At 36.9% G+C, this 19,924-nt stretch overlaps 1 protein-coding gene across 1 annotated transcript in view; it reads left to right on the top strand.

Moving 5' to 3' along the window:
* The window catches only part of LOC136038050 (intermembrane lipid transfer protein VPS13D-like), a 214,910-nt gene that overhangs the window by 167,588 nt on the left and 27,398 nt on the right, over positions 1–19,924 (top strand). Inside the window, exons 32-36 of the mRNA XM_065721001.1 lie at positions 2,469–2,654; positions 3,609–3,783; positions 9,641–9,840; positions 10,767–10,879; positions 17,997–18,137. Of these exons, the coding sequence (XP_065577073.1) occupies positions 2,469–2,654; positions 3,609–3,783; positions 9,641–9,840; positions 10,767–10,879; positions 17,997–18,137 (815 nt within the window). The remainder of the gene's footprint in view (positions 1–2,468; positions 2,655–3,608; positions 3,784–9,640; positions 9,841–10,766; positions 10,880–17,996; positions 18,138–19,924) is intronic.

Here is a 19,924-nt window from a genome sequence, read left to right as displayed (position 1 = left end):
CCAATCTTTATTATTGTAGGAAGCCCCGAGAGTGGCTCCGGAAGTTCAATGGCTCCCCATAGTGTTGAATCAAGTTTTCTAGATTAGTATTTCGATCAAACGGTCGATAATTAGGTGTCAAATTATTGAAACAAATCATTCTAAAAGAATATAGATCGTTGAAATAAAATATTAGAAATGATCGGACGAAGCAAATCAAGCATGATTCAGACCTGGTGTGGGATGCTGCGATCTCATTTTTAGCCTGAGACAAATCCTGGAACACCGCCCTGTACACTAACTGGAAACAATACAAGTCATTATCGACTTTGTAACGGCATTTGGCTCGGTGAAGAGTAACGCTATCTGGGATGCGATGAGGGATGATGGGGTGCCGGAAAAAATTGTTCTTCTAGTTGATGCTCATTACGCGGGAACAAGGATATTAGTAAGAGCAGATGGAGAAAACTCCAAAGAACTACCAACTGACGAAGGAGTGCGACAGGGTTGTGTCTTATCGCCCATTTTATTTAACTTTGTCATCGACCAGATCATGAAGACTCTTGACAGATACAAAGGTGTGGCAATCAGTCGAACGCTATCAATAACAAACCTTGATTACGCCGATGATGTAGATGTCTTGGCTGAGTCCGTCACAGAAGCACAGCTCATGATAGACGACATTGCTGTTAGATCCCTTGCTACCGGACCAAAGATCAGACAATTGAAAACAAAATCAATGAGCACCTCTGGGCTACATGAAGCTCCGATCACGTTAAATGGCATCTCAATTGAGGAGTCCAGAATTTCAAATATATAAGCTCCCTAATAAATCCTAAGGGCGAAGTTGTAAAAGAAATACAAATCCGCATTTCCACAGCCTGGGTGGCATTCATTCAGCTTCGGAAGTGTTTCTGGCTACGAAATGAAATCTCCCTTCGAACCAAGCTCCGGATATATTACGCGTTGGTCCTCTCTGTACTTCTTTATGGATGTGAAACGTGGCCCCTCAGTGCCGGGTAAGCTAATAACCTGAACATTTTCCACCAAAAATGTCTGCGCTGTATTCTTGGCCTGCGTCTCAAATGATATCATCCCAGAGGAAGATGTGGTGATATACCACTTGTCTCTGATGTTAGAAAAGCAAGACGCCTGCGATGGTTTGGGCATACACTGCGCTGACCGGATGACTCTTTCATCAAACAGTGCTAGAAATGCCACACTGTAAGAAGAAGCCTGGAGGACGGAAAAAGACATAGTTATCGACAGTTAGAGCCAACCTCGAGCCATTGGGAGGCTTCAAGAAGCACGAGCATCACTGGAATAGACAATGGATTCAGTTAATCGAGCCAGTCGCACTTGAAAGAGAACGATAGAGGGACGCTTGTCGGCAAATTCCTGATGCCACGATGGGCCTGGACAAGGCTCGAATGTGACCCAAGTACAAATACAAATAAGTAAGTTCTAAAGCAATGGATTCATTCATACATTTTAGCCGAAAGACGGAATATACCCATCGAAATTGGAATCCTTTACATTTTTAGACTTAGAGTGTTCAAAGCCTAAAACTTTTCTCCCGTCGATCAATTTCTTCAATTAGTGCCGTCTAAATTCTTGAATTTGTTTCAGTTGTCAATTTTGTACATGTTTGAATAAGTTACTTTTTATATTATTTTTTTTTTTTTTTTTTTTTTTTTTTTTACGAAACTGTCTACTCACAAAAAAGTATACAATATAAAGGAAACATTTTATAGCCTCCTATGAAGGTTTATATTTGTTTAGAGAGCATATGGTTAACAAAACAGGCATTGCAAAATTTCATATAGACTAGCAAAAAATCAATTAGTATTTGGATTTTCTTTAATTGAACCTACAATAGAAACCATATGTTATATTCTTGTTTTCAGTTCTTGTTTTGTCTTTTCATCAAATTAACTCAGTTTTTTTTAAAATTGTTTCCTGAATTTTGTTCTTTTCGAGTAATTTCAAACCCCAATGGTTATTTATTGGTTGTATTGGATGGGATAGGTAAATTCTTCTAACCCAAAAACTAAAGGCAAGCTACATAAATTATATAGTTTAATCTTAAAAATCGATTTTGCTGTTGTTGTTTTTTCCAAAGTAATCCCTTAAAACAAAGCTAAAATTTAATCAAGCAGCCTTACGACCAAGATTCTTTCAACCTAAAGATAGAAAATTATAAGTGCTATATCCAAATTGTAGAAAAAAACAACAAATTATAATTCATTTTAATCAAGGACTGAAATCCCATAGGTGGTTCTTTTATCAAAGGGTTGCTTCCTTTTAAGGTAATTTGAAAGCAAACCAGTTATTTCAAAGTCCAGAAACTACAAAACTGCAGAATTCATAGCCTAGAAACTGTAATTTATTTCTCGTCAGTTGGCTCCTAGTCAGTTGGGTCCAAGTACCGAATTGAGTCCTTACTCTTTTTTTCATCATTTGTATTTGTCTAATTATAAAATTTTCAGGTTTGCTTAAGCTATTTAACGGCAATTCGACTTCCTCCAGAGCTATCTAAGCTCAAAAGGCAGCTTGGATTCAATCTCCTTACTCGATTCGAAAATGCTGAGCTTCAACTTGAGCCATTTAAGAGAGAGCATATTTTTGAAACGGCAAACTTTCTTATTGATTCTGTCAAAAAACATTATGCAAAGGTTGGTTCTTAAGTGATTTTTCTTTTAATAGTCTAATTTTTGCAAGGCAGTGAGACGTGTAGCACCGGGGATTTTTCCTTTCTTACGTGGGTGGACACAAACCTTCCTTTTTTTGGCTAAAAGGAGAATATAATGAAGATCTAGTTTTTGATCCATTAAAAAAAAAAAAATTCTAAAAAAATAGCAATTCAAAGAAAAGCAAAAAGCTAAACTAACCAAAGATCAGAAATAAAGTCATACAATAAATCAGGCTTATGAAAACTTACTGAAAATGTACTTATAAAATCGAAGTTACCGAAAATAATATAAATTTTTTACCTTTTCTCTTTTTTTCTGTTGATAAATCCTGCAGTGCTTTGATCATTTGTTTCTGTGTGTAAGTTTCTATTTTGAAATTCCTCTCTTCCCTGTTGTATGAGTCATACGCTGATTGCGAATAACAGCTATGCGCCGTTCATTTTAGTTCAGTTGATTACCTGCATCTGCCTTGTAAAGTTCTGTAAATAAATGCTTGTTAAACGAACATAGCAAATCCAAAGTTATCGGGACTTCTAGGAATAAATATCGTTATATAATAAAGAAACAATTGACCTTCATTATTTATTTTCAATCTTAGCTATTATGATGAATTTCTTTTTTGTTGTTGCTATTGTTCAGGAATTTGGAGAGGATGTATTTATGTCAAGTTTTTCGCTAATAACTATATCAAATTAATAATATAAATGAACGTGGAATATTTGATTGTATATCTAATGCTTATGCCATCTTCTCAGAACGAGAATTCAAGCTGGTTCCGATGAGAATTCGTGTTAAAACGAATGAAGTCATGTCAACACAATTTTTTGGCAAGGGATTAAGACGAATTGATTGGAATCAAATTTATAATTTTTGTTTTTGAAGCTTTAATTTAGTAGCTGCAAAAAGAGTACTTATGTATATTATTTTGGCTCACAGGAAATTGGCTCACAAGTTGTAAAAATATTTGGCTCTTGTGACTTCCTTGGTGCACCTCTGGGCTTTGTCCAAGATCTAAATGAAGGCTTGTGTAATCTTGTTGTTGATGGAGATGTGGGAGGATTGTTCCGAAATGTAGCACATGGAGTATCCAATTCGACGGTGAAACTAACAGGTAATGTCAATTTCTTTGTAAATCCAGTAAATATTTTTAGTTTATTAGCTGCTTACTCAGTAGATTCATAAGTTAGTTGTAATTCAAGAAGTACATCAGGTTTTGATGTTGTTAAAATCTGTCTTAACATCTGTGAAGGGTTGTCCTGTATTCTTTTCTGCCAATCGGGATTTTTATGGGAAACTTTCCTCAATAGCTACAAATGGTCTTCTTAATGTTATTGACTTTGCCTTCCGTGCCTTTGCCAGTTAATAAGCAGTGCAGATGCATTTTTGCGATGTTTGTAATTAAATTAATAATGTATCTACTGCAAATTAACTTGCAAGGAACGCTAAACCTGTCGTGGGTGAATTTTTTTAGAGTAGATTTTCTCACATATTCATTAGCTTCTTTAAGGCTGTGATTAAGTGAACTGATGGAACTCGAAAATCCCATGTTAGAATCGAAAGTGTGTATTTAAAAAGTACTCAAGTATTCATTGACGGAAGATACCGCTTTTAATATCAGGCCGTAGCTTCTTGAAGATGCTACAAAAGTTTGCTAGGATTTGGCTCTATTTCCTCTAATTGCTTAGAAATCTCAGAAAATGTCTCGCTCTTTTTCACAAGTGTACTCTGTGAAGGATATTGCTTTCAGAACAAAATCGGTACTATCATGAGCAGAAGACAATAACCTGTAAGTTGATTGCAACCATTTTTCGATGTATTTTCCTGTTTTCGAACAGTCCCATAGAATATTTTCAGCTACCTGAAATTATTACAAGTTTTTTGCCAGAAAAAGAATCGTTTCAGATCGTCGATAACATCCCTTTATTCATTTCTGCCAATGAATAAGTGCTATTTGAAGGGTTTTTGACAATCGACGGTCTCTAGAGAATTGAGAGACAGAAGGCTACCCTAACTTTGATTTTGAACCTCGATGTTTTCAAGTTCACTTAATCTCGGCCTTAATTTCTGTTTTTTCCATAAGAACTTGATATAATGGGCTTAAGTTGTATTAACTCTTTTAGGAATGTCTCTATTGGGCAACTATTTCTGATGTCAAAATATTACGATACATTTGAATATCATGATAATTCCCATTGACTCTGAGTTACTGTACGCTAAATTATATTGAGGCATGTATCTACAGCATTTCTTATAAGACTCAGCTGTTGATTAACTCTTTAACTATCGCGGATTCAACTATTGATCAGTGCGTTTTATGACAAAATCGGAATAAAGTACCACATGGGTGTGAGCCTCAGCTTTTATGTGAGTGAAGACTCCTTTCTTTGGGGAATTTTTGAGTAGTAAATTTTTTGGACAAGGGGCTATGAACAATAGCTCACAATAGAGACACATGCTGATAAAGTAATTCCCTGATAGTGACAGATGTAACTAAAATTTTCTTTATAATTAAAATGTGTTTTCTATCTGAGGATTTTTAACTGAAATTTATATTTTGTTTGGGAGGGGAGGGTATTGTTGGGAGTCATCTATAAAGTGTTTAAAATCTTTAATATTATAATACCTTATGGTGCTTTATGATAATTTGAAGAACCTAACCTGAGTAATGATTTAAAACCCTTCCAATCCAATGGCTGAAAAGTTAATGTCTAGGTAAGATGTATGATCACCTCGAAAGTTTAAAAAAGGAAATACGATATATGATGCAGAGAAATTACTAAGAGAAGTACAGAAAGACATAGCATTGTATTTGACTAGTCACGCTTCGTTCTGGAAATCTTATGTAACAACTTGATTAGGATCACAATCTATTGCTTTTCAAGGCCATACGGCCCCAATGTTTCATTCTTTATTATTTGTTTTCCCACAGGCACTTCGTACGGAAGGGGTCGTCGTATAAACTTCAAAGAGGGCTCATTCGATTGGAAATCAAGAGTTCTAGTGCCCTTCTTAGAGTCATAAAGAATCGGAAGGCGACTAGCTACCCAACGCCCTTTTTCCCGAAATACATCCTATAAAAATTCTGAGGTAGCCATTTTGTTAAAAATAGTTCAAAGATCATATAACAAAACCCCGGGGTCGACAACTCCTCAGGGCCCGGGAGCAGTCGCTGCAAGTTATGCCCTGGGGCCAACTATGGTTCTTAGAGAAGGATGCTCCTATAAACTTTAGAGAGGGTTCATTTGATTGGAAATTAAAAGTTCTAGTTAAAAGTTAAAGTAATTGGAAGGCAACTAGCTCCCCCATGCCCTTTTTTCCAAATACATCCGATAAAAATTTGGAGGTAGCCATTTTGTTAAAAATAGAAGATCATATAACAAAAATCCGGGGCTGATAACTCCTCAAGGCTCGGGAGCAGTCGCTGCAAGTTATTCCCTGGGGGGCAAATATGGTTCTTATAGAAGGGATGCTCCCATAAACTTCAGAGAGGGTTCATTTGATTGGAAATTAAAAGTTCTAATTCACTTTTTCAGAGTCAAAAGTGATCGATGGCAACTACCCCCCCCCCCTTTCTACGCCCTTTTTCTCCAAATAAATCCGATAAAAATTTTCAGATAGCAATTTTGTTAAAAATGGTTAAAAGATCATGTAACAAAAACTCCCGTATCAACACAATCCCTAGGGCCCAGGGGCAGGTCTTGTAAGTAAAGCCCTGGGTGCAAATATGGTTCTTATGGAAGGGATGTTCATAAAAATTTCAGATAAAAGTTTTGCGATAGCCATTTTTCTTTAAAATAGCTAAAAGGCTAGATAACAAAAGCCCTGGTGTCAGCATAACCCCCAGGGTCCGGGGATAGGCATTGTAAGCTATACTCTGAGTCATATATGGTTCTTATGGAAGGGATGCTCTAATATACTTCAGAGAGGGCTAATTTGTTTGGAAATTATTGTTCACTTTTGAAAGGTCAAAATAGAACGGAGTGAGTGCAACTAGCCCCTCCCCCCACTCCCTTTTTCCCCAAATGCATCAGATAAAAATTTTAAGATAGATATTTTATCTAAAAATAGTTCGTCAGATAACAAAAACTCCTTTGTCGACAAAGCCTCCAGGGCCCGGGTGCAGGCATTGTAAGTTATGCCCTTGTGGCATGTATGGTTCTTATGGAAAAAGTGCTTTTATAAACTTCAGAGACGGCTCATTTGATTCGAAATTGAAAGTTTTTGTTAACTTTTCAAGAGTCAAAAGTGATCGGAGGGCAGCTAGCCTCCACGCCCTCTTTCCCCCAGATGTACGAGATAAGATTTTAAAATAGCCATTTTATTAAATAGTTCAAGCGTCAGATTAGATAACAAAAACCCTGGTTTCAACACCCCCCCCCGGGCCCCGGGGCAGGCGTTGTAAGTTATGCCCTTAGTCATATATGGTTCTTATGGAAGGGATGCTCGTATATACTTCAGATAGGGCTAATTTGTTTAGAAAATGAAAGTTCTTGTTCAATTTTTTAATGTCAAAAGAGAACAGTGGGCAACTAGCCCCCCAATCCATTTTTCTGCAAATGCCTCAGATAAAATTTTGAGATAGCTATTTTTTCAAAATAGTTAAAAGGTCAGATAACAAAAACTGGGCTCGACACAACCCCCCAGGGCCCGGGGATAGTCGTTATAAGTTATGCCATGGGGGCATATAAAATTAAAACTGTTAGCTCACTTTTTAAGAGTCAAAAGAGATCCAAGGGTAACTAGCCCCCCACGCACTGTTTTCCACGAGCCCATCCGATGAAAATTTTGAAATCGCCATTTTAAAAATAGTCCAAACATCAGATGATAAAAGCTCTAGTGTCGATACAAATCCCCAGGGCCCGGGAACAGGCGTTGTAAGTAATGCCCGGTGGCATATATTTTTTGTGGAAGGGATGCTCGTATAAGCTTCAAAGAGGGGCTCATTTGATTGAAAATTTGAAGCTCTAGCTCACTTTTTAAGAGTCAAAAGTGATTGGAGGACAGTTAGCCTCCTCCCCCTGTGCCTTTTTCTCCAAATGCATCGGATAAAGATGTTTAGCTTGTCATTTTATCAAAAGTTGTTCAAAGGTTTCATAACAAAAAATTCGTCCACCCCCCCCCCAATGCCCGTTGACAGGCGCTGTAAGTTATGTCCTATGGGAAAATATGGTTATTATAGAAGGGAAGCGTGTATAAATTTCAAAGAGGACTTATTTGATTGGAAATTGAGAGTTAAAGTTATTTTATCAAGAGTCAAAAGTTCTCGGAGGGTAGCTAGCACCCCCACGCCCTCTCTCCCCAAAATGGATCAGATCGAAATTTTGAGATAGGTATTTCGTTAAAAATAGTTCAAGGGTCAGATAACAAAATTTTCTATGTCGAAGAAATCCCCCAGGTCACGGGGGCAGGTCTTGTAAGTCATGTCCTGGGGGTATATATGGTTCTTATTGAAGGATTGTTCTCATAAACTTCAGAGAGGACAAATTCGTTTGGAAATTGAAAATTCTTCTTTGCTTTTTAATGATCAAAAGAGAACATAGTGCTACTAGCCCCTGCTAGTAGCCCCTGCCCTTACTCCCTTTTTCCCCAAATGCATTTATAGTTCAAAATTTATAGTTCAATTTCATTTATAGTTCGATAGCAGAGTATTCTTTTTCGTTTTAAGCTTGATTTACGTATTTAGTTTAAGCATCACTCGCTAAGGGATTCGTTTATTCATTTATTTATTACTTGTTGTATCTTTTTTATGATCGTTAATTTAATTTCTGTTTGTTTTGGGTTTCATTTATTCTTTAATAGTAATTTCTGGTCGTTTTGAGTTTGAATTTTAATAGGTATTTGTATCTGCTGATCTTAAGTTTAAAATGGCCTTTAGTTTTATTTGTGAAACTTCTTTTTAAGAAGAAAAGCAAGTAAAACGGTACTAGACCTTTAAGGTCCAAACCGGCGGCGTTTATCTCCGTTCCGTGGCCCTTCAGCCAGGAAATGCAATGGTGCGCTGGGGGCCAACCTTCTTGTGCTTTCGCACACCCTTCCTGTTTACATTCCCCATATTACTCTAGATACCCATTTAGAGCTGGATTGACTCTGGACGAGCTCATAGAGTCACGCCACTGACCCCAATCCCAAACCAAATAACCGGCTACGCATGCGGACCGAATCCGTGGCCCATGTACAAAGAATTCTCAAACCAATGCGCCAACCATTTAGCCAGGACGGCTGATTTTTTCTTGTTATATGGACGGCCGATAACAAGCAATAGCGCACATTTGATGGACATCTCCTGGGCTAAGCTGCTATAAAGCAGATCCTTATACCTCAAACAATGATCTACTACAGAAACGACAGTGCTGTCATGGCAAGCAACGGAGACTACACTTAACTGTATGGTTGTCAAACTTAACAAAGATACAAACAGCAAAAGTGATTAACGCCATATTTACCCCAGAGGCACCACAGCTTGAAATAAATAACAGGTAGATTAAAAATCTGTAAAGAGAAAGTATGGGGATATCTACGATTGTAAGATTTATTGCCAGAACTCGAATACCAAAGAAATAACAGATAATTATGTACCAGATATCCCAGAAACACACTTGGAAAAATAAAAAGTTGGAAAATGAATAAACTTGAATCTCTCTCTCTTAAGTCTTTTGCATAATTAGGTGGTACTTCTAGGAGTGGCAGAAATAGAATGGCATTCCGTTCATCGACATAAAGTTGCGTTTTTGAGACAAAACAGCGTACATTTGTTATTTTGCATGGTCTCGACAAACAGTTTTGTGAGCTTCTACTCCCTTTGGGGACCTCCAGCTTTTCATTCACCCCTTCCTCCCCTCCACTGGATTTTCAAAAAGGATAAATTTTAGTGACCTATGCTCTGTAAAACGTGACCTGACCTGAAGATATAATCACTGTACGAATATAAATTCGAATTTTTCGTTAGTTTCTCATTATCTTTTTTTCAGGAACACTTTCAGATACCTTAGGAGTGGTAACGATGGATTCTAATTTTGAAGAAGAGAGGCGTAGAAGGCTCCGCGGATTCAGTGGATCTTCTACTGACCGTCTACTTGCGGGTTTGGAGGGTTTCAAATACGGAATCATTGGTGGATTTACCTCCATTTTCACACAGACTTATGAAGGCGCTGTCAATGACGGATTAACGGTACGTTTTTCCTATTCTTTTTGGAATTGGTGGGTTCTAACACAAGTTGAATTTCACTTGGTCTAGTCACCAAATGAAAAGAATGTTTGAAAACATTCATTTGCATTGCTTCTGATTCATTTTACAGTTAAAGAATTCATTTCTCCGGCTCCACATTTTCATCTCAATATAAATATTAGCCTTCTGTTCATAAAAGGGAAAGAATACCGCTTTCAACCTCACAGTTCCTACCGGCGGTGCCGATCTCTATTTCATGGCCTCTCACCCAGGAGGTGCAATGGGGGGCTGGGGGCCAGCACTGCGTACTTCTGCAAACCCTTCCTGTTTACCATTCCCAGATTTCTCCAGGTGCCCATTTAGAGCTGGGTAGAGCTTCTGTTAGTGAGCTGGTAAAAAGGACCATTTGCATATAAAATCATTTTTTGAATTTCTTTTTTTAAGAGAGATAAATAACTATCTGTTGGCTGATTTTTTTAATTATGACTTACTATATTATCTTCTTATTTATGTTATTTTATCAACCTGATTTGCTTCTTTGCCTGTTTTTTCTCTTAAATTTGTTAAAATGTTTTGAAATGGGACCGTATTGTTCATTGATTCAATTTGTAAAAAAAAAAAGTCATACAATCTACTTTCAATTTTTGCTGTAATTTTGTAGCAATTAATTTAAATGATTTCTAGATGTGGGAATTCAGATATACAAGTGTGTTTTATAAACTTCATTAAATAGATCTCCCTGGTCTAGTGTTTTTTCTTTCCTAAGTAGTTAACATTTTTGTAGAGTATTTTGAATGCTACCTCCCAAAAAACTTGAGATCATAAAGTGGGTAGCTTTTTATTTTTTGCAGAGATTTATTATGAATTTGTGCATTAAATATCGATTTCAAATCCTTATCCATTTTTTATGGGCTAATTGTTTGATTTAGGGAGCTATTAGTGGCCTTGGACGTGGGATCGTTGGTACAGTTGCAAAACCAACTATTGGAATGCTAGATCTGGCCGCTGGAACAGCTGCAGCTATTAGGAATTCTAGTCGAAGGTCAGTTTCTTCCCTGACTTGTATAATTTCATTTTTTAATAGACATATTTTTGTTCCTGAATCTAATGGCTGGTTCAAGAAAGCTTTAACGCTTATAAATTTCAAATTTGACCTTTTGTTATTTAGTTTTTTAATCAAATTGTATTGTATGGCGTGTGTATTAGACGGGTGCATTAGCCAAGACGATTGCTTTAAACTTTATTTATTGTAATCACGCAATACTTGATAAACGATAAGAAAACTTAGCCAAGTAGTTCATAGGCTTGAATGTATTAGAGTGTTTGAATTGTTGGGGTTGGAGGCTCTCCTGTCCCCGAGTTTCTCTGACTTTACCGGAGAGAAAATCAGTTCTTCGATATATCCCCGGAAATTAACGATAATAAAATTGAATATTAGGCATTTTGTGTTACCGTTAGTGTATTACGAATAAGTTAACAACACATGAAGGTATAGCTTAGGATGGCTTTGGAATAATGCCATCTATTAAAAAATAAAACACAGATTTGTAAATTGAAAATATAGCAATCGATGTAATTACTACGTGCAAAATTGGATGTATTATATAGGAAACTATTAATTACTGTGCAATGATTAAAAAAGGCAATGTTTTCTTTGTCAGATCATACGTAGTTAGACTATATATTCTACTACATTCTCGCTTTATCAGTTTCGTTTATTCAAAATTTGGTTTAGCTTTGTATCAAACAACTCGTGGAAACGAACTGTAAGTAAAGAGTGTCTCGGCCCAATATTATCCGAAACTCTAAAAAACGAAATCTTGATAGCAATTGATATATCAAAAGTGTTGGCTCACTTCAGTCTTCAAGCATTTTGTGTTACCGTTAGTGTATTACGAATAAGTTAACAACACATGAAGGTATAGCTTAGGATGGCTTTGGAATAATGCCATCTATTAAAAAATAAAACACAGATTTGTAAATTGAAAATATAGCAATCGATGTAATTACTACGTGCAAAATTGGATGTATTATATAGGAAACTATTAATTACTGTGCAATGATTAAAAAAGGCAATGTTTTCTTTGTCAGATCATACGTAGTTAGACTATATATTCTACTACATTCTCGCTTTATCAGTTTCGTTTATTCAAAATTTGGTTTAGCTTTGTATCAAACAACTCGTGGAAACGAACTGTAAGTAAAGAGTGTCTCGGCCCAATATTATCCGAAACTCTAAAAAACGAAATCTTGGTAGCAATTGATATATCAAAAGTGTTGGCTCACTTCAGTCTTCAAAGTGATAACATCTATTTTTGATTATTTGAACTATGAAGCTTACTTTCATCCTGAATTATTGCATCTGTTTTGAACTTGACCTGTCATGACATTCATTAATTCAGCACTGTCAACTTAATTTAATTCAGGAATGTCATTTCGCAATATTTTGTTTTGGATTTAATCCTGTGAAGCTTGCTAGAATTCGAAGACTGTTATTTCGCAATATTTTGTTTCGGATTAAATTGACCTGGCCTAGATTCAAGCTGTCAACTTGCTATTTGGATAATATGTGATTTTCTTGTTGGACTGACCGAATCTGGACTCTAATGTCATTAGAGTTCCAACTGGTTTCAAGTAAGTGTTAATTTTAAGCCTAATCATAGTGTGCAGGTTGGCAACACTGCATCCAGTAGTAAATATACCATTTACACCTAAATATGGCTATTGAATCATTTACACTTTACTAAAAACAAGCTATGGATGATTGCGAACATGTGCACTCTCCTGTAATGAATTTTCTGCAAAATAAGTGGGAAGAAGGAATTCGAGACGATATTATTATTCAACACGCAATAGACTTTTTTTTTGAATGCGGTGTTGTTGCTAATGCAAAACATGAATTTTGGGCGAAGGTTGCGCCTAATGATATTTGCCCACGGCTCATTGATGCGAAAGCTTCTATAAATAATGTAAAAGATATTCTTGACCTTCTTAAAAAATTGGACTCTGAGGAGGTATCGACTCCGATTTATGTTAACAAATCTTCTACTGAGGTTCCCATTCTACCCGCTATGGCTTACTCTAGGCTTTCTACAAAGATTAATCGTGCGGAAAAAACTACTCAAGGTTGTTGCGACTAAGCTGGATGCCTATGAATTGAATTACCCGCAACTGCCAAAGTCTGCAATTCCCGACTCGCTTGCTACTATTGTTGTGTCGAACCTCCCCCCTACTCTCTCAGACCCAATAAAACGAACAGTTGTGATCAAATCAATGGTCCGTGAATCAATCACTTGTATACGTCCTGTAATTGACAAACTCATTATTAATATAGATAAGTTAGTTACTGAAAATTTCTGTTTTTCAATAACTGGAGCGATAACTGGCTCTTTTGCGAAAGTTCAAACTAAGAAGTTTTATGACCTCTTGAAGGGAATTCCAAGCAACTTCGAATTATCTCACCTGATATCCTGCCCTGGTGTTTTTGACGCCTCTCTGCTTGGGAGATCCACCGCGGTAAAACTTAAGTTCTCTGATGCAATGTCAAGAGCCGAATCAGTACGATACGGTTTTAAAGTAGGATGTGAAAACCTACGCGTTTACGAGTTCAAGGCGATTCCCCGCTGTTGTAAATTTGCCGGTCCCCTGAATATCTCCAGTCGTCTTGTTCCTGTGTAAAACCAAAATGTGCGCGATGTGCTGGCTGGCTGGTCCCCATTTCTCAGGTAGAGACTCGCCTTTCAATTTGTCACCTAAGTTAGCAAACTGTGGAGGCAATCATGTTTCGTTTACCTTCACATGTCCTAAACTGAAAGCAATAGCAAGTCGTAATTTGCCAAAAAACTAATAAATGTCTGTATCAGTATCAGTGACTTTTAATAATTATGAGACAAAAAACAAGGATCTTACCATTGATGAACCGTATAGTAAGTTCGACATTGTATGCTTTCAGGAATATTTTTTGACAGGAACGAGTGTTAATTTCCTGCGCCGCTGTGCTAATCACGTTGCTTTCACAACAAATGCTATTTCTACTTCTGGAAGGTCTTTCGGGGGCTTAGCATGCATTATAAAAAAAAAAAGCTCAGCTTTTTGTTTCCGTCATGGAGTGTTCTTCTTACAGGCCAATCACGGTTATTTGTAATCTTAGTAAAATACTTGAATATATCCTATTTCCTTTCGCCAATTTGAATGCTAATTTTGGGGAGAACCAGCTCGGTTTTTGGTCTGGCATCGGTTGCCAGCACGCTCACCGTACCGTGGGTTGCCTTCTTAAATATGCTTCTGCTAAAGCGTATGGTCTTTACATTTGAGTCCTTGATCTTCCTAAAGCTTTTGATTGTATTGTAAACTGTCAGGCTATTTATTCTCTTTATAGTCACGGCATTACCCTTTCGTTGATTTTTCTTCTGAAGTTTTGGTATAGTAAATTCTATCTTTGAATTAAAACTAATGGTGCCCTTTCTTATTTTATTGTCCCTGTTCGTCGGGGTGTACGGCAGGGCGGAGTATTATCTCCAAGTATTTTTAAATTTTGTATTTCTAGTATTCTTGAGAATATTTCTTCCATGTGTTTCGTTGGGTTAACTGATATGTCATTCCTTGCTTATGCTGATGACCTTCTTCTAAGTAGCCCGTCTAAACTCAGACTATCACAGATGGTTCATAAACTTTCTTATTCTTTTCCTAAAATTGGTCTTTCGCTTAACGTTGGTAAATGTGAGTATCTTTCTTTCAATTTTCTATCCCCTCCTAAACCTCTAAGCCCTAAAGATTTTTCCACCCCTCATGTAGATTCGGTGCGGTGGTTGGGTATTACAATTACCAAAAATTCAAACAGTTTTCGCGAGCGTGCCGTCCGGGATGCTAGAATAAAGATCCAGATTGGTTATTCTAAAATTGTAGTCAATCAAGGCAAACATAATCGTACTGCCCTTGGATAGCTTTATTCTACTTTTTTAGACCATTCTGTTCTTTACCTTTCTGGGCTTTATCCTATTCCTAGGAATAAGGATTTTAGTGATATTCGGATGGCCTATTTCCTTTGGTGTAAATATCTTCTCTATCTTTCTCTTTGGTATAGGAATCGAAAAATAATAAATAAGTTTTCCCTTCCGAATATAACTGCAAGCTGACTGGTTTACACGAAAAGCTTTTGAAAACAGCGTACCGACGTTTGTCGCCTCACCATGGTGTAATTCTTTTGTTTTATTAATTTTATTTATTTAATGTTAGTGTTGTTTAATTGTTTTAATTGTTTTTTTTTTTTGAAATTCTAAAGAATTTGCTTCAATAATTAAGAATTATAATTCTGTTATGTTTGAACCATAATAGTATTTTCTAAATCAGCATTCATTGTAAAATATTTCCATCCAGAGAGTTTTTTTTTTGAAAATTTGCTTGTGAGATTTCGTTTACAATTGGTCTTGGTTTACTTTGTATTAGGTTGAAACTACTGCTGGAGCTATGATCAAGATTACCATTAGGACCAAGGCTGTAGCCAAAATTTTTGTTGAGGGGGGAGGGGTTAAAGCTAGAGCAGGCTTCCAAGAAGAGTTTGGAAGATTCCAAACCTTTTCGACAGAAATTTTCGACAGAACTAGCTACTAATTCACAATGCAGTGGAAATTCTCAATATCAAAACCAACTTTAATATAATTCTAGGTATTATAATAAGAAAAAAGCAGCATGCTCACACAGGAGGACACCTAGTGCTTCGTACTACTCAATTATTCCAGATCACTAATGCGTGTTTTTTCATTTATTTAATTTTTTTTCATAAAATGTGCTGTGATTTGCACCACCTTTAAAAGAAAACAGAAACTAAGCTTGAAATTACAGAATGTTAGACTAAATTGTAGAGAATATGCAAAGGCGCGAATTACCCTCTAATTTATGTGTTTTATGACACAAAATCTTTGTAGAATGGACTTCAGATTTATTTGTAAGTTTACTAACAACATATGTTTACTTTCTTACTTAAGACGAGGCACATGCTTTCCAGTCCAACCCGGCACCACGAAGCTGTTGGGTCAGATTCTGCAAAAATGATCTGTTCTCTATCTGCGGACGAATCAGTTGAAGCCGAGACTTACTTCACATGTAACCGTGTTTTCGGAACTCGCCTAGTGGTTTGACATTTTTTTTCCGACGTCCTGCCATGGCTTAATCAGGCCTTGTGGCTTGTTTATCTTCCAGGAGAACAGAAGCACTGTGGTAAGGACCTAGGGTGTTCGGGTTCCTCTGGGTCTCGTATTACATGGCTAACCACTTCAAATATCTTCTATTGATCCTATTCGACATCGTAAGTTTTGTTTGCATATGTCCATGATTTCGTGGTTGCTGATTTGTTGCAACCGTCTAATGTTGAAAATTTCTCTTAGGCTTTTCCGGTGTAGAACGTCTAGTTTTCGTTCTTCCTGTGCTTTTAGTTGCCAGGTCTCCCTTCCCAAAAAGTTCCCATTTCATTTAAATCTTTCTTTATGACATTCTCCCACACCGGACGAGGACGACCTGTTTTCCGTTTAGCCCTAGACGGTTGGCTGAAAAGGACAATCTTCGGCAATCTGTCATCCTTCATCCACAAAACGTGCCCTAACCATCTCAACCTTTCTTTCATTATATCCTTAGAAAACAGGATTGAACCACACTTTTCGTACAGCCTACTGTTTGAAATACGATCAGTCAGCCGGGTACCCAGAACAATCCGTAGGCAATTTCTCTGGAAAACATCTAGTAAATCCTCATCCACTTTTCGGAGCGCCCATGCTTCAGAGCTAAATTTGACCACTGTCATCACCGTAGTTTCCAATATTTTTATCTTGGTTTGCACACTTATTTTTCTCTTCTTCCAAACTTTTTTTTTAATTGTGAGATATTAGAAAACCGATCACTTTGAATTTTAAAAAGGGTACTAGAACTTCTTATTACCAATCCAGTGTACCCCTCCGAAATTTATACAACCACTCTTTCTATAAAAAAGATATGTTGCCTCAGCGCATATCTTTCAGCCCTTGCCCCGAAGGCGGTGGGGGATTGACATCCTCAAAGAGGTGATTTCCGGAACTTTTAACTATTTTAAACAAAATAGCTATCTCAAAATTTTGATTGGATGTTTTTTGGGAAATGGTGGGCGTGTGAGGGGGTTAGTTCCCCTTCCATCACTTTTGAAGACTATTGAAAGGGGCACTATCCTCTTCAATTTCTAATCCAATGAGCCCTTTTCGAAGTTTGTACGACAAGAAATGGTCATCTCAAAATTTTTATTTGTTGCATTTCGGGAAAATACGAGGTATATGAGGGGGGTATCCTTCCTCCGACCACTCTGAATCTTACCAATCCAATGAGCCCCCCTCCGAGGTTCTTACGACCACCCTTTCTATTTAAACCCTCTGTGCCCCCAGGGCATAACTTACAACCCTCGCCGTGAAGGTTTGGGGGGGGGGTTGTTATCCTCAAAGACTTAATTACTGGACCTTTAAATCACGTTGAACAAAATGGCTGTCTAAAAATTTGGATTGAATATGTTTGGAAAAATGGTGGACGTGGGAGGGGTGTTAGTTGCCCTTCAATCACTTTTGACTATTAAAAGGACATTAGCCCATCCAATTTCCAATCGAATGAGCCTTTTTTGAACTTTCTGCGACAACTCCTTCGATACAAAGTGCCCTTGTGTAAAGCCACCCCCCCCCCCCCAAAAAAAAAAGATACATTGTGCCCACACCGCTCTTTATTAGGCAGCACTATTATGCTGTCTTGATAGGCATTATTTAAAATTGGCATTTAGTTATTTTCTGTAATTTGTTTAACTGATTTCGTTTACTTGCGTCTTTTTTGCTTTGATAAGCCATGATTATATGAAAAAATAAGTGAAAAATTAGCAATAAAGATATTTTTTTTCCAGCCAGTTGACGAAAAATGAAATAATTCAGATGTTTTGGAAAAGACTTTCGCGAAGCCATCTGTAATGGAAGACCAAGATTTATAAAAATTTGGGTAAAATATTAAAAAATATAATTAAAAAAATAGTAACAAAAGCAAAATTAAAACTCAAAGTGCTTAGAACTTTTGGCTAGGAACGTCTGGATTAATACTGAAAGAAATATCTAGTTTGAGACTTAATATGGAAGGTTACTTTTAAAATAAATTTTACCTTGCAGTGATAGCCAGAGTCAGCCAAAGGCGAAACGGATTCGGAGACTATTACAGGGTCCCGGGGGCTTACTACCCAAATACCATGTTAGTGAAGCCGAGAGTCAACAGATCCTCTATGAAGTTAACCATGGTGACTATAGCGAAACGTGAGTTTTATTTTCATTTGTTTTTATTAAGGGTTGTGTATTTCTTTTAAGACGGTTTCCTTAGCTCCTGAACTTTACTGAAAATGTGTCTGAGTGAAGGAAATGTCAGGAAAAATTGTTCTGCTCTATTAGTGCTTTGCCGCCTAGGTTGCGTAGAATAAGACGGCTAAGTGGAAATCGAAACTCAAAAGGCAATTATTGTTTGATATCTAGTGTGGTTCTTTAGCGGTAAACTGGTGTAATCGCGAGCTAGGTATCAATAGTGTAAATTCCCGGAAATCGGCGGGGGGAGGAGTAAAATTTTGCCTATAAAAATCTAGGAGGTGCATTTTTGTTGATTTTTTTCAATGAAAATATAAAGAAAGAAGTTTGTAAATAAAGACACCAAAAAAGGTGTTTTTAAAAACATAGGCAAGGGAATCTTGGAGAGGGGGAAATGCCCGCCCCTTACTGATGTCATTCCTAGCGAAAACAACGCTAAGTAATGATGTTTTGCTAGTATCTTCTTCTTGCTTAATTTAAATCGGACATTTGTAATGATTTATAATAATTTTTAAATGGAATTAAATTCTTCGATTTCAGTACGTTTTAATGCTACTGTAGCCAGACATCAGCTTTGGGATTAGACATCTTGATTTTCATATTAGACGGTTTAGAAGCAGGTCCTACTAGGGAATATCTATAAATGTCACCATTGAACAAATAGCTGTGAAAATGGACAATGCCTTGGCTGTTTGTTTTTACTTTAAGATATAGGCACTTCATATCTTATTACAAATAGTGAATAGCTTTGCAGCTATTCTATGAACCAACCTATATCTCTTAATTTCCTCAATTACCACAGTGAAGGTAATTAATTAATTTGCCTTTGTCTTGGGTACGGGTAGCGTAAAAAATTTGGTATTTTAAGGAAATTTGATGCTTAAAATATCACACCATCTCGTCCATTATAACTTTTTCTAATCACTGCATCCAAACTATTGGGAATTAATTGTATGGTCTAGCCATAACTTGTAAGTCCTGGATAACCGATCCGAATAAATGACATAAAACAAAATTCCTACACCTACTGACTAGAAATCTTAGAAAGCCATTTAACTTCTCCTGTATTGTGCCGGAGATATTCAGTGTTAGTGAAACTTACATCATCAAGAAGTGTGAGTTTTGTTTGTACGATTGAGTGGAGTAGAATTTTCTTTTGAAAGTTCAGAAAAGGACTGTCCTTAAAAATGTTTTAGTATACCTGAGTAGTGACGGCATAATGACTTTAATGGCAGCCCTATCCCTTCGAATCCCAGCCCTGACACTTTTTTGTAGCTTCTTCAAGATGCAAGTGCATGCTACGTAATAGATAATGTTTTCTTCGAGATGCAGGTGTTTGGCTGTCCTTAAAAATGTTATAGTATATCTAAATAGTGAGAGCATAATGATTTAAATAACAGCCCTATCCCTTTGGATCCCAGCCCCGAGATTTTTTTAAGCTTCTTCAAGATGCAGTTGTATGTTACGGAATAGAGAGTGTTTTTTCGAGATGCAGGAGTCTGTTACGTCACAGGGAATGTTTTCTAAACGAAGCAAATGTTAATTACTTAATAGTTTCTTTGAGTGTTTAAAAACCTTCAGAGGCCCCTGCCAAATCAGGATTTCTTTGGTTGTTAAGTAATAGGGTTTGGGTGTTACTTAATAGAGAATGTTTTAAAAAGTCGCGAGGGCTAGGGCTCCTTTACCTCAGGGTTTCTTTGGTTGTTCTGTAATAGAGTGTTTTTCTTAAAAAGACCTAATGAAGG

Source organism: Artemia franciscana, chromosome 17 (genome assembly GCF_032884065.1).
Source record: "Artemia franciscana chromosome 17, ASM3288406v1, whole genome shotgun sequence".
Lineage (NCBI taxonomy): Eukaryota > Metazoa > Arthropoda > Branchiopoda > Anostraca > Artemiidae > Artemia > Artemia franciscana.
The sequence above is the reverse complement of the archived record's forward strand: the minus strand, read 5'-3'. Positions and strand labels throughout refer to the sequence as shown.